A 14,660-nucleotide genomic window follows, 5' to 3' on the forward strand; every position below is an offset into this window, starting at 1 on the left:
GTGAGGAGCTGACCCCTTACCACCTGTAGCACTTGGGAAAGTGGGCCCTGCACCCCACCAGGGCAACACAGTAACAAGCCCTGATGGTCCAAGTGTTGGGAGTGCGGACCTTGAGGGCATGAGAGCAGAACTGGACTCACCCTTGGTCATCACTGCAAGAGGTGAGCTAGCTGGGCAATGCTGGAGAGCTCTGGAAGAGCTGGTGGGCTGACCAACCCTGAAACAACCCAGGCTCAGAACCAGGGTTATGAGGTGGCCCACCACAGTATCCACCCCATCCATGATCTGTGGGAGCATGTGAAGGGGCTGGTCCTGCAGACCTAAAGCTGCAGGATCTCCATGACACACAGCAACAAAAGGATCTCCAGTGAGGGCCCAGCATTGACAGTGTAGCAGAAACCAGAGGTCTTGAACCAGACCAATGACTCTGCAATGAACACTTGCAAGTAAAGACATACGGACAAGAGGGTTTACTCTGTGACTCACTGTGTCACACTACAGCTGCCATGATGAGATTTCTCCTTTTACATTTTTCTGTTCTTTTTTCCTTTCTTCTCTTAAATTTTTTGAGGGACGTGAGAGGAGGCAAAATAGGTGGTGAGGAGTGAGGGTGACTAGTAGATAATCTGCAAATGATGACCCTGAGTGAAGAACCGGAGGAAGTGCTAAGAGAGCCAGGAGAGTGTCTGTGGGAAGAATTCCAGCCAGGGATATCAGATGCAAAGCCCCAAGTGTCTCTGGAATTTTCAAGAAACATTAAGGGAATCAATGTTTCACAAGAATAGGAAATAGTACGATTCAACACAGAATAGACTATGGACAACATAGATGACAGGCAAAGAAAGATGGGGCTTGAGAAGTGACTGTGGTATTTAGCAACCTGGGGATATTTAGATTTCTGAAATGGGTAGTCTGCTCAAGTGGGGTAAGTAAAAGAGAGCAGAATATATTCAAGGGAAATACAAAAATAATAGCAGTACTTTAGTTTATTGTTGTTGTTATTATTATTACTGTTGTTGTTGTAAAGGGAAGGAAACATATAAGACCACAATCGAGTTGGGAGATGATCAACAAGAAAAATGTGGTCCAGGCTTTTCATTTTACAGGTGTGGCCATTTAGGAATTCTTAAAGTGGTTGAGGAGTAGAAGGAAATGTCATTTTACTAAGAATATCATTAAAAGCTATTGATTACAACTTAAGTACTACAGAAGGAAGAAGAGGTGAGAAGACATGCTAACTACAGTGTGGAATTTCAAGGACACAAACGATTTCATCTGCTGCATGCTCTAGGGGTTAAGTGGTGGAAGTAATGGGGAATAGAATATAGCTGGTAGATAAAAGGGTTCCAAAAAGCACAGGAGGCACAAAAATAGCTTCACAGGAATGCAATAATCTAGTGCAGCCAGGGTGCATGGGCAGCTGCTCAGAGAGCAAAGAATGATCTTAGTGACAGGATATTTGTAACAGATTAGAAGTGGCCTTGAAAGAGACAATGAGTATCTCTTAGTTTAGGTTTATAAAAGTGGAAAATTATCAAACATTTCAACAAGTTAGAAAAATGCAATGATTGTCTGAACGAAAAATGACTTGAAATTAAGGGCAGATTAAAAGAGAGTCCTCTGTGAGAATAAAGCATGGCCAGCATGCTAAAGAGGAATTGTATTGTCTTTTAATAAAAAGGAACACACTAGATCTAATTAAAATTCTACTCAACGCAACCCAACACCACCCACTTGCTTTTCCAAAACTACAACCATAAGAGCATGGCAGCAGGCACACAGCTATATGGATTTCAAGGACACGATGAAGTAGATGTACACTAAATAAATAAAAACAACCAAAAAAAGAACAGACATGTACAGATGCTCAGTTTCCCCAACAATCATGAAAGAACCACAATCTTGTACCTTTTCCATGCTAATACACATCGAAGACTTCAAACATTATTTAAGAGACCCACTTTGTAAAATCTTTACATTCATTTCAGATTAAAATACATAGTGCTTTTAATTTTAGCTTGACCACATATTACAGATTAAAAGATCTGCTGTAATTCTGTGAGAAAGTTTCAAAAATCTGGGTTTTCATTTTACTATGTGGTCAGACTGAAAAAAAATTAAGATAAAACTTGGATAACTCATAATTACAACAGAAAAAAAGTACCTATTTCTTATATAGGTGAGTATGCTTCTTATCACAGAGTAGAATCAAATGGGGGAGGCAGGAATGATGCAGTTCAGTTGTAAAATGTTTGTCTAGCATGCTAGGGTTCATTCCCAAATACAGCAAAAAATAAGGACGGTGGAGTAGCTATAACTGTTGAGAAATGGTGCAAATTCTAATTATTATACTGCCTTTGGTGCAACCCATCAGTGCTGGATAGTTTGGTAGGAGGAAGTCATGTTTCTCATGTGGTTTCTGTAAGACTAAGTTGTTAGTGATAGGGTACTTCTTAACAAGGGACATTAGAGTGCCAGTTATTTATCCAGCCTTAACTGACAGGACCCTACCATGCTGAAGAGGGGTAAAAGGAGTCTAAGAGCCATTGAGTAGATGACTCCAAGAAAACTGTGTCTTCTGGATACATCAGTGCAGCTGCACATGTGACCTCACAGCAGTTGTGACAATATGAACAAGGCCATGCAAGCCCAAGCCAGACCAAATCACAGAGAGGGGAGGTGAGCATAAAGTTCCACTAACTGAGGAGCTATTAGCACTTCAGAAGGTCTTGGAAAGGAAGGGTTAGTTGGTGTAGTCCCTGCCTGATAAGTCAAACACACTCCAGTAGAAGGACACACATCCAAGAATATTTGGGCAGCACAAATTAACCTTATTGGATGGGTGGGGGGATAAAAAGGCAAAAAAGCTGGGTGTGGATGGAAGGAAGCTAGATCTGGGAAGGGTTAGGGAAGGAGGGTTGCATATGCTGAAAATTCACTGTATACTCTTCCCAACACTGAGAAGGAATACTCACCAAACCCCAACTCCCAGTTTTCCTCACTGAATATTTCTGCTCTGCTGTTCCATTACATGTCCCAAGATGCCTTATCCAATTTACAATCTACTCAGTGGAGACTTGTAAACCTAGGTGTTTGCATTCAGAAGTCTCTATTTGGAGACCCAGTTTGAGCCCAGTAAAAACATGCATTTCTTGGGTTTCCGATGGACCCTCATGCCATATCTGAGTGTCAATGTATGTCAGAGTCGAGGGAGATGGAAATTTTGGCTTTAGTTACAATGCTTCACTGGAAGGATTATCCAATCCCTTTAACAGAACAAAGTGGAGTATTAGCAAGGTGCTTTTTTTTTAACACCAGGTCATATATATATATATATATGTGTGTGTGTGTGTGTGTGTGTGTGTGTGTGTGTGTGTGTGTGTGTGTGTATGTATGTATGGATATATATATATAAGTTTTTTGCTTATTTTAATTAGAAAGAAGATTATTTTACATGTTAATCCCAGGTCCCTCTCTCTCCTCTCCTCTCCTGCCCCCTCAACTAATACCCTACCTATCCCATACCCTTTCTGCTCCCCAGAGAGCGTGAGGCCTTCCAAAGGGGGTCTGCAAAGTCTGTCATATTCTTTGGGATAGGGCCTAGGCCAACCCCCTTGTGTCTAGGCTCAGGGAGTCTCCCTCCATGTGAGATGGGCTCCCAGAGTTAGCAAGGTGCTTTTATTAATGAAGGGACCACCACTGACTCACTTCCAACTGACTGCCACACACTAGCTTTACTTTCACGGTCACATTTTCTGTTTCCAGAAAACCACCAGACTGCACTATTATTCCAATGCTACAGTTGATGAAATGTACCAAAGTTAAGGACATCCCTGTTTCTCTTTGTTTGGGCCAATCCTTGGCCACACTGATTATCCTTGAGTTATTATTAATAAATGCCATGTTCTCTCGGAAAAAAAAGTTTTTTCAAAACATACATGAACAACAACTAATTATAATTTGTCCTTCATAAATTTACCCAAATATTAAAAATTCACTTATCTAACAATATAACACAGTTATTTATCTGTTCATTATTTGGTTGCTTGCTATTGAAGTAAAGGTATTTCATGTCCTAGGAAAACTATCTACCTCTGGGTCCCAGCATAGTTACAAAGTAAAATTCCCATACCATTTGGTGTTTCCATAATAATCTTTAATGATATTCTGAAGAACAGCATGGCAGAAGAGTGATTTGGTGGGAAGCTGAAAAAAAACATGTAGATATGTATATAAGAATAATAAATAAATGAAATCCAGAAACAAAATTAATACTAAAGACTTGGGAACTCATAAATGTTATAACTTGACTTTGTTGTTAAAGAGTAGGATTTTTATAGTTTTTCCACTGTAAATTAAAGGATTACCCTGAGACTAACTCTCACTGAGAAAGTAATTCTAAAACGAGAAACCATAAGAGGAATAATCAGTAGATGGGGAATAAAAGCAATAATCAATAAAAATAAGCTGTTGCTCCAAATAGATTACTTATCAGCTAAGAGGGTATATATAAAGTCCATCCATATCATCTATGAAGTCCAGCAGAGTCAGGAAGGACATGTGTGAAAGAGAACATTGTGAGGCCCTTTCCCAATGGGAATGAACTAGAGATAAAACCCAGGATTCACACTGTGAAAGACAGTACCTATGTTTTAAATAATATGTCCAAAGCATGAAAGATCACAACACCACAGAGTTGAAGAATAGAGTTAAAAAGGACAAAGGAAACTGAAGACACTGCTTTGCAGAGAAAAATAGAAGTGTCTCATGAATGGTCCAAGTATTTTTCCCCACGTTTTATTTTATTTTTTAAATTATATGCATGTGTGTGTCTGCATTCAGGCATGTGTGCACGTGACCACAGAGGCTCAGAGGTGTTGAAAACCCTGGAGCTAGAGTTATAGGAGGTTATGATCGGTCTAATATGGGTACTGGAAACTGAACTTAAAAAACTACAAAAGCCACCAAAATGTCACTTTACCTCAAGAGAGTTCATGATTCTGACAGTTCAGAAATAAAGTAAAAATAATCCTAGCAACAAGCCAGCATTCATGCAAAATAATTATTTTAAAAAGAGATATATATGGGCCTGGAGAGATGGCTCAGAGCACTGATTGCTCTTCCTAAGGACCTGAGTTCAATTCCCAGCACCCACATGGCAGCTCACAACTGTCCAGTTCCAGGGGATCTAATACCTTCACACTAATGCACATAAAATAAAAAGTTAAATAAATTATCTAAAAATAAAATAAAAAGATATATATATATGTATATATATATATATATATATATATATATGCTTTTGAGATGGCAAATAAGATAAAATTAACTGCCCAATGCCTGGTCCAGTTTTAAGGATAGATTTCAGTAGGATGAATATTTTACTGACTTAGTCTTTTCAAATTCTGCTCTCCTATGAAGTGACAGATTGAATTTTAATTTATTTTCTCTGGATGCATATTGTGTTCTTGTGTAAATCTGTGTGCGTACATGCAGCGGGAAAGCTGGGGTGTTTCTCCATAGGAACGGCCCATGTCTATCTTTCTGTCCAAACACGGTCTCTTGCCAGTTTAGAGCTCACTAAGTAGACTGGGCTGGCTAGTTGGCAAGTGCCAGGGCTGTCTCTGCCATGCCAGGGCTGGGATTACAAGTACAGGCTGTCATACCTACTTTTTTTGTTTGTTTGTTTTGTTTTTTGAGACAGGGTTTCTCTGTGTAGCTTTGGAGCCTGTCCTGGCACTCGCTCTGGAAACCAGGCTGGCCTTGAACTCACAGAGATACGCCTGCCTCTGCCACCCGAGTGCTGGGATTAAAGGCGTGTGCCACCAATGCCTGGCCATACCTACTTTTTAACAAGGGGTTTGAATTCAGGTTATCTGGCTTGCAAGCAAGCGCTTTATAAACTGTTATAAAAGTTATCTTCCCAGCTTAATTTGTTTTTAATGTATTTTTAACTGGAATAAATATGTTTGAATTCAGTAGGAAGCAAACATTAAATAAAATTTTGTCTTTGTTTTAAGGCAGTAAACCTACAAAAAAAAAAAAAAAACGGGACAAAAATCAATTATCATTCCCAAGTTACGCTTAGCAAATTAAAGCTTAGCGGTTGTTTCCTAAGAGAAAGGGATGTGAATTATGAAGTGCCTTTAAATGCTCATTCTTGGAATAACTAGGCTGATCCATCCTGGTGAATACAGCAGGAAGGGAGGGAGAAGACAACCCTATTCCCCACACAGCCCATGCCTGACTGTTCTAGGAGTAAACTGGGTGGGGCTGAGAATTGATTTTCCTTCTCTTGCGAGTGATAAAGCCACTTAACACTTTTAGTGTATTTTAAAACCAGGAAAAACAGTGTATCCCTGATGCATGGATTATGCATGTGATATACAGACTATGGCAAAGGGTACAAGCTACAAGTCACAGTTCTGCAATCATTAGGGAGCTAGACTATATCATTAAATTCCTGCTGCATATCATGTACTTAGGTAAGGTTAAAAAAATATCCAACTCCTCAGACTGAATGGAGGCATGGGCAAATCTTGGAAAACTTAAAAAGCAGCCACATTAGTGGATACCGACATGATAAAGGCTTCTCACTTTCCCAGGGCCCCAGGGAACCATTAAAGAAGCATGCACTATGGATGTTAAGGACATCTAGTGAGAAATAGAGATTGAAATTCTAGAATTTGTTATCTTACAGCTGCCTCCTGCATCTCAGGGCATAACAATCATAAATAACTAACAATTCTATGTATTCATTACCACAAGTGACAAGAAGTTTCGACACAACTTTGTAAAAGGACTTAACTATTATTTTTAAGATAGTAATAATTATTGTTGAAGACAGTTCTGTTAGTGCTCAGGCATCTGTACTGGCCAGCCCTTGGGCTTCTGACAGGATACGTCCTCAGCTGCAGCCCTAAGAGCACCACCTGTGCACATTCACCATGTTCCCTTTTAAAAGGGCCCTGCCCACCTCCCACACTCTTCTCTTTCCCTGTCTCTCTGTCTGTCTCTGTCTCCCTCTCCCTCTCCCTCTCTGCCTTTTCCCTCTCTCCTGCTCCTGTCCCTGGAGGTTGGTCTCCCCCTCCCCCTTCCCCTTCCTCCTTTTTATGATCCCTTTGCCTAATTAAATTTTTTTGTTGTTGTTCTGTTTTTTGAGACAGGGTTCCTCTGTGTAACAGCCCTGGCTATCCTGGAACTCACTCTATAGACCAGGCTAGCCTTGACCTCCACAGAGATCCGCCTACCTTTGCCTCTGCCTCTGCCTCCTGAGTGCTGGGATTAAAGGCATGTACCACCACTGCCTGGCAACGGTTGACATTTGACATTTACTATTCACTTTAAATATTTTACCTGTTTCATTTACTTTGTCCACCATGAGACACCTTAGACAGGCAAAATTAATACATGGAAGAAGAAAAAAAAAAAGTAACTGCCACCACCACTAAAATACTTATCAAAGTAACTGGCCTAGAGGAAGTAATACTTGTTATTGCAATTATTATTTTAAAAAAACAATTAACATTAATGTTCCTTGAAAAAAGAAACAATAGATTTTTTTAATTTAGGTTCAACAGGATAACTTTATGAAAATGTTCAAAACTGCTTTATAAAATTTGTAACTTTCATGAATACACTGTAAAAGATAATACACTGTATGGATATTTAGGATATATCAAATTTGTATTTATACTTGCAAGCCTATTTAGTTATTTCAATTAAAGGCTAATTAAATTGAAAAGGGTATCAAATAACCAAACGAAACATGTTTTAGATTACACTGAAGTAATAAATTGTATGTTATGCCTTTTTCCTTGCTTGAACTGACCCCATAAAAGCCTGATGGTCAGCTACAACGTTTGTTAGGAATACTTACATATTGTTAATACAATATGAAGAAATGAAAGGTTGGTAGAAGGGCATAATGTGGAAACTTTCTTCCAACCTTAATGTATCGTTCTGAAAGTTCACTTTAAACACACAGAGCGTGTATACACTTGCATGAGCAGAGGTGACAAGAAGAGGTGATATTTATTAAAATCCATCGGGTTTCAAGTTCAACAGCAGGTCAAGTTTGAAGAGGGCTTGAGAGAAAAACTATTTTGTTCATTAGCTACATTAAACACTCTCACTTACCTCTTGGCCAACTGCAACCCATTCCAATGCCTTAAAGGAAAAAAGAAACACGACAAAGATTGCTAACGTATTTAGTCTTATGAGGTTTACAAACCTACTCTATAAGAATTTGCAATAGTGACCATCAAAATGATTAATTAAGTGATAACATGTAAGTTTAGATAGTTAAAAGTATCAATATTATTAAAGAATGTTAGCTCATATGTATATAAATTAAGACTAATTTATAATGGAAAAGTGTCATATACAAAAACACAATCACATTCTGGTTGTACACTATATGAATAGCGCAGAAAGAATTAGAAAGCAGCAAGAAACAAAGATGGCAGTCTGACTCATGTTCAGTATGGCTGCCCTGTATGGTACAGACACAGATGTGTTTATAAACTTCTTAACATCTTACAGTTGATGGGACATGTAATTTCATCTTTTTTATTTTACTCCAGTGTTAGGAACTAAACCCAGGTTCTTGTACTTAACTGTGCAGGTGCTCTACCACCTCCCAATCTCTTAATTTCATCTTTTAGCAAGCAAACATGAACACACTGTAGATGGAAGAGTATTTTAGGGAAAAATATAATCTGCATGTTGTATGAATTCAAAGCCTACTTTCATTCGATCTAGCATGACAAGAAATGGAACTTGCTAAATCGTACAGTGCTCCCACGTCTTTTGAATGCTTGTTGGGTGCTGGTGCTATTTGGGGGGCTGTGGAACATTTAGGAGACAGTCTAGCTGGGTGGTGGTGGCTCACATCTTTAGTCCCAGTACTTGGAAGGCAAAGGCAGGCGGATCTCTGTGAGTTTGAGACCAGCCTGGTCTAGAACAGCTAGTTCCAGGAAGCCTCCAAAAGCCACAGAGAAACTCTGTCTCAAAAAACCAAAAAAAAAAAAAAAAAAAGAGAGAGAGAGACAGTCTATCTGGGGGGAACTGATTGAACACTAGTGGTAAGAACGGGTTCAGTGATGTGATGGGAACTGGTTACTAGTGGTATCATGATTGCTCCTGCTTCCTATTATGCTGTGGTGTGCACACTATGTCCTCACTGCCATGAACTGGGCTGCTCACCCTGCCTTCCCTGCCACAGTGAATTTAGATCACCAAGACTGTAAGGCACGTAAAACTTTCTTACACTGTTACTGTTAGGTACTACAGTGTATAGTGACAGTGACAAAAATGTAACTAATAGAACACTACAGCAGACTTCTACAATTATATGGTATTGATTTTGCATTTAAACTTAAGAATACATACATTTTATATAGTATTTCCTAACATTTCTAATAATCAGTGAACATATGATATTTACTATATAATTTATAAATGGAATAGGCCTTTACAAATTTCTTCATTCTTAGATGTACATTTCCACATTTATTGAATATTAAGTATTTAACTAAAATTATGTTTTTAAATTTTAATTCGGAAACATTCCAAACATAAGGTAGATACAGTATAATTGATCTTCATATGCCTCAGGTTTCTAGGTTTCCATAAACAGGTTTTTTAAGTGATAGCTGAAACAAACAGTTTTTGAATTAAAATGTAATTTATAGTCTATGTTTTTTGAATGCCCTTTTTACATGTGTATAAGATCACTGGCATGATCAGTAGCTTCCCAGACACTGTGTGGCTAGTTAGCAACTGATCATGAGCTGAATCTTGTTCTTTGACCCTTTATCCTTATCTTTTTTCCTCATGCCACACAGACGGGGCGGGGTTTCGGGGGTGTGTGCTTCAGTGAATATTACAGAACGAATGTACATCAAGTTAACTCCCCTAAAAAGTCTATTTCAAAGTTTTGCCTGGCTAGCAGCGTTCCACGATCGTGACATTCTAAGAGTCACTCTCACTCTGACAATCTTCTGAACATGTTTCATTCACACATGACATGAAGGAAGAGGAGAAATTTCTAGGGAAGTCCATTAAATGTGCTATATAAGAAAATGGTTGTTTGAGAACAAATACATTTCTAAGCTATTCCAAGGACACAAATTCTCTGCAGCTACATATAAGCACATAGTAGTAGACCAGTAACTTAGAAACAAAGGGCTTTGAAAGAATTCATTTATCTAAGATTGGACAGTAAACAAATTGTTCAATGAACTGTATTTTATTTTTAAAAAGTTACTCTATGTTTAAGTCAACCAATATGTAGTGGTGCCTGCATATACATAGTAAAATCATCAACACAGGTAAACAATTTCATATCTCCATAATCATTTTCTTTTTAAGTGTATGTATCACCAGAATATTTATGTACATAATACAATATTAATAACGGTCTTGTTCTATAATTTAATTTTCCAGATTTATTCTTCCAAACAAACTACAACATTTAAGCTTTGTGATAATTATTCACCTGTAATATTTAGCTGCTCTTTTGTCAACTAACATGGTATCATCAACAAAGAATCCCAAGGCCTAAAGTGTTCCACATTTAGGAACATCAGTCAAATCAAACAAAATAAAATTTTTGACAAGTTACTTCATATCTCACAGCTTAATAGTTTCCTATAAGAAAATTAGAAGGTGAAGTGAGTTTTACAAAGTATACAAAGATACTACTAAGCTATGTATAAAATACTGAACTGATTCTGTGTTTAAGATGTGGCAGTTGATATATTTTGTATTATAAGTGAAACAACCACATGTAAACTTTTCTATGATGCTGCATGTAAAATGGATGACTGAATATCTTTATCATTACTTTTTTACAAATCAGAATGTTAAAAAACATTAATGGGATGCTTTGTTAAAATTTGGCATTTAACATAATCTAGCTAAAAATAATGAACTACATAGCATCTGGGTAAAGTTCTCATGTTTTCTAGAACACAAAGCCATACCAAGCATGCTGATGTTCTTGCATTATGGCCACAACACAATCTCTCCTCTTTCAGATAGCAGCACATTGGAAATCCCCAGTTTTCTTGAACATACTCTGCAGATGGGAAAAATAAGGATTGGTCAAATAAAATTCTTCCTCTTCCAGTTACAATAAATAATCTATTGAGAGAGCAAATCAGTCATTGAGGAAGTCAAACAGTGATGACTTAAGAGTACATTCCAGTTTGCTAACTGACAGCTTGTAGATGTTATCAAATATGTTTATTCGGCAACAGCTACCTTGTGTTTAAGCTCCAGATATGATATTAGCCAATTTGCCAAAAACTACTTATGTAAGATTTAGCAAAAACAACTTAAATTCAACAGCCTTCCTGTTTAGTGTAACCATAGGAGACATCTAATAACATCCTGGACATTTATTGCTGACCTAACGTTCTAAAATGAAAAAGAAAATACAACAGCTGGCACTTTGTTAAAGAGAGTATAAGTTCATCCCTGACAATACTGAAGCACCGTCTCTCTTGTCACTGTGACCACTCCTCTGGAGTGGAGCAGCTGTACCGACTCAGTGTTTTCATTGTTTTAAGAAACTGTAACATTTTTCCACTGCAACCCCTTTTGGCTCAACTGTACTTATGATTCAAATAATGACAACAAAAATCATAATTCAGACTTATACAACTTGTTAATGCTCAAACACCTTACATGGAAATATTAAATCAAATATGCTCTTGGGAAGGCAAAGAAACCATTTAAATTTTAAATTGAGGTCTCAGAAACAGATATCAATGTTATTAAAATTATGACAAATAATTGAAATTAAGATAAAAATACATTGTTGTTAGATTAAGAAAAACATACAATCTTGAAAAAATCCTGAAAAGAAAGTGCAACTGAGGTATATTCTACTAAGAAAAAAATTGTACTATGAGGGATTAGGCCACTTTTGATTAAAAGAGATAAAGTGTTAATTTTATGCAGACCATACATCATTGAAGTATTACATTAAAATTTATAATATACCCTACCAAAAGACAAATTTGAAGCCTGACTCATTCCCTGCCTTCAGAATTGGGTACCCATAATTTTAATATTAATTCTAATGTTGATATGGTATTCAATATTGTGAAATACTATGCGAAGTGCTTTAACTGTACTAATTTGGTTTAGTCTCTACAGAAGTTCTATGAACTACGTATACTATTATCCCTCTGTTTCAGATAGGGAAACTGGGCAGAAGCAAGTTAAGAAAACACAATGATTTACACAATCTCGAATGGGCAGTCTGACTCCAGAGTCCATGCTTTCAACTATCAAGCTAACATTCAATCCACATTCACAATCTATCTCACTTGCAATTACATAGGATTTGTATAGCCCCTGAAGCCTACCCAGACTGTAGGGTCCCTGGGCCACAGCTATTTTTAAGATTACCTTAAAAAGCTGATTGAGTCTTGCTGTAGATTTTAGGACTTGACTGAGACATAATTCTTGCTTAATGAAAGAATTACCATAGATAGCCAGATATTACTGCAAAGAGTGAAGTACTGGAGAGCAGTATACTATGTTATGTAGTATGGTTAGAATAAAACACTCACCAAACAAAAGCTAATTCCATCCTCCCCTTGTTATTTGTTCTCAGAAAGGGTCTAACTGTTGAAACTGAACTGAGGTTTCCAGTTTTCCACAGTTACTAGAAAAGCTAGCTACAGGACTAGGCTTTGGCCCATCGGATGTGTGTAAAAACAATGGATGCAAACTCTTATGCTAAATGTGGTGGACATATTCTTTTCCTCCTTCCATTCTTTCTCTAGCTGAATGTGATGATTGTGGTGGACCAACTACAACAATGGAAACAAGATAATGGAATGGCAGAGTTGGGAGTCTCTAAAGCTGTTTATAATGGACAACTCCCATACCAAATGTAATTGTCACCTTTGGACTGAAACAAATATCCCTGTGTCTTGTTTAAGCCACTGCCACTCTGACTCTGAACCTATTATTTTTTCCCTCAACTTATTCTTGGCACTCTTAGAACAAGTTAAATTTGTATTGCACCAATCTGATCTTATTCAGAAGCAAACCTTAAGAACATCCATACAGTATTAAAAGGACAGTAATTAAATATTTCTCTCCTAATTGTTATACAAATCTTTTAAAAGCCATTACATTTGAACTGAGAACTAAATTAAATGAGAAAATAAGCCATGAGAATATGGTCAGGCCTGTTTCCTACATTCCATGTCTATAGGTACATCAACTAAAAAGCAGTGAATTTTGAAAAATTCAGTCTGTACTGAATGAACATGGGCAGATATACATTTTCATGTCATTATTCCCTAAAGAAAAAGGCCTAACAGCTCTTTATGTAGCATCTACATTTAGGAAGTATCTGTTCAATCTATGAATGATATTTAAAAGTAAAGGGACCTTCTGTGTAGGCTAGGTGAAGTATTACACTATTTTGTATGAAGAACTAGGACAGCTGCAGGGAACCTGTTATCAATGCCCTGTATGAACTGTATGTGTCAGAGATGGTTCTATGAAAACCCACAAATAAAACCCCATACTTCCAAAGGGATATTTGCCCCAAACAGCTGAATGCCTTCTTAACAATTTCAAAAATCATAACTGAATAGTAATTCACCAATCTCTCTAATATCCCTACCAAATACCTGTAAGCAAACAAGCTTGTCCCACTGAAAAACAGTATGAAATTTACTCAAGAACACAACACAAATTCCATTTGCATGAAACAGCAGAAGAAACCCCCTCCCCCCAGAAACCCTACAATCCCCAAGGGAAGCAGGTAGGCTAACTGCAGATCTCCATCCCTCCCTTTACCCCTCCGGAATCATGCCCCAGTCTCATCCCCAGCTCTGTAGCAGACCACATGTTGCAGCGTCTGCCCTCATCTCTAGGGGATCACACCTCTACTTCCTTCCCCTCTGAACTTCCCTCCCTTTACTCATCTTTTATTCCAGCCTCCAACTTCAGCAGGCATTCCCTGGTAACCTGCCAGCCAAGCCTGAAAATGGAAGAAGCAGGCAGGCGAGCTTCAGATCTCTACTCCCCCTCTCCTCCTCTAAATCCAATCCCCGAGTCTCATCCCTAGACAGTAGCAGACTACCTGTTGTTGTCCCTCCTCACCAGGGGAAGCTACTCTGCATGCTACCAAGGAGAAATATAAGCACCAACCTAGTCACAATCCCTTTGATCCACAATGGTGTCCTGCCTACAAGGTATGCTAGTGCAATGGTGGCATAAAGCCTGTGGGTGTAACCAACCAATACCCAATTTGACTGAAGGTCTACTCTGTGAGATGGAACCCGTATGTGACACTGCTTGGGTTACCAAGAATGGGAGATTAGATAGCTCAGGGATCTAGGGTAAAGCCAAACACTACTGTTCTAAAAAATCAAAATAAAATAAATAAAAATAATGACCTTTTGCTATACTCAAAGATCAGTGCCTTGTTTAACCACCATCAGAGAAGCTTCCTCCTGCATCAAATGGGAACAAATGTGGAGACCCACAGACATTCTGCTGAGAGTGACAGAAAAGAGACTTGGAACACTCAGCCCTAAGTGGGATGTCTCCATCAAATTCTTCCCCTCAGGGAATGGGGAACTCCAAGCAAGTGGAAGCAGAAAGAGTGTAAGAGATACAGG

General features: G+C 38.1%; 1 protein-coding gene across 1 annotated transcript in view; it reads right to left on the bottom strand.

The window, feature by feature from the left end:
- LOC113833329 (methyltransferase-like protein 25) overlaps positions 1–14,660 on the bottom strand; it is a gene marked incomplete at its 5' end in the record, with an annotated part of 73,319 nt that overhangs the window by 24,262 nt on the left and 34,397 nt on the right. The window contains 3 exon segments of the mRNA XM_035451377.1: positions 4,133–4,206; positions 8,140–8,169; positions 10,989–11,083. Of these exon segments, the coding sequence (XP_035307268.1) occupies positions 4,133–4,206; positions 8,140–8,169; positions 10,989–11,083 (199 nt within the window).

Source organism: Cricetulus griseus (genome assembly GCF_003668045.3).
Source record: "Cricetulus griseus strain 17A/GY chromosome 1 unlocalized genomic scaffold, alternate assembly CriGri-PICRH-1.0 chr1_0, whole genome shotgun sequence".
Classification (NCBI taxonomy): domain Eukaryota; kingdom Metazoa; phylum Chordata; class Mammalia; order Rodentia; family Cricetidae; genus Cricetulus; species Cricetulus griseus.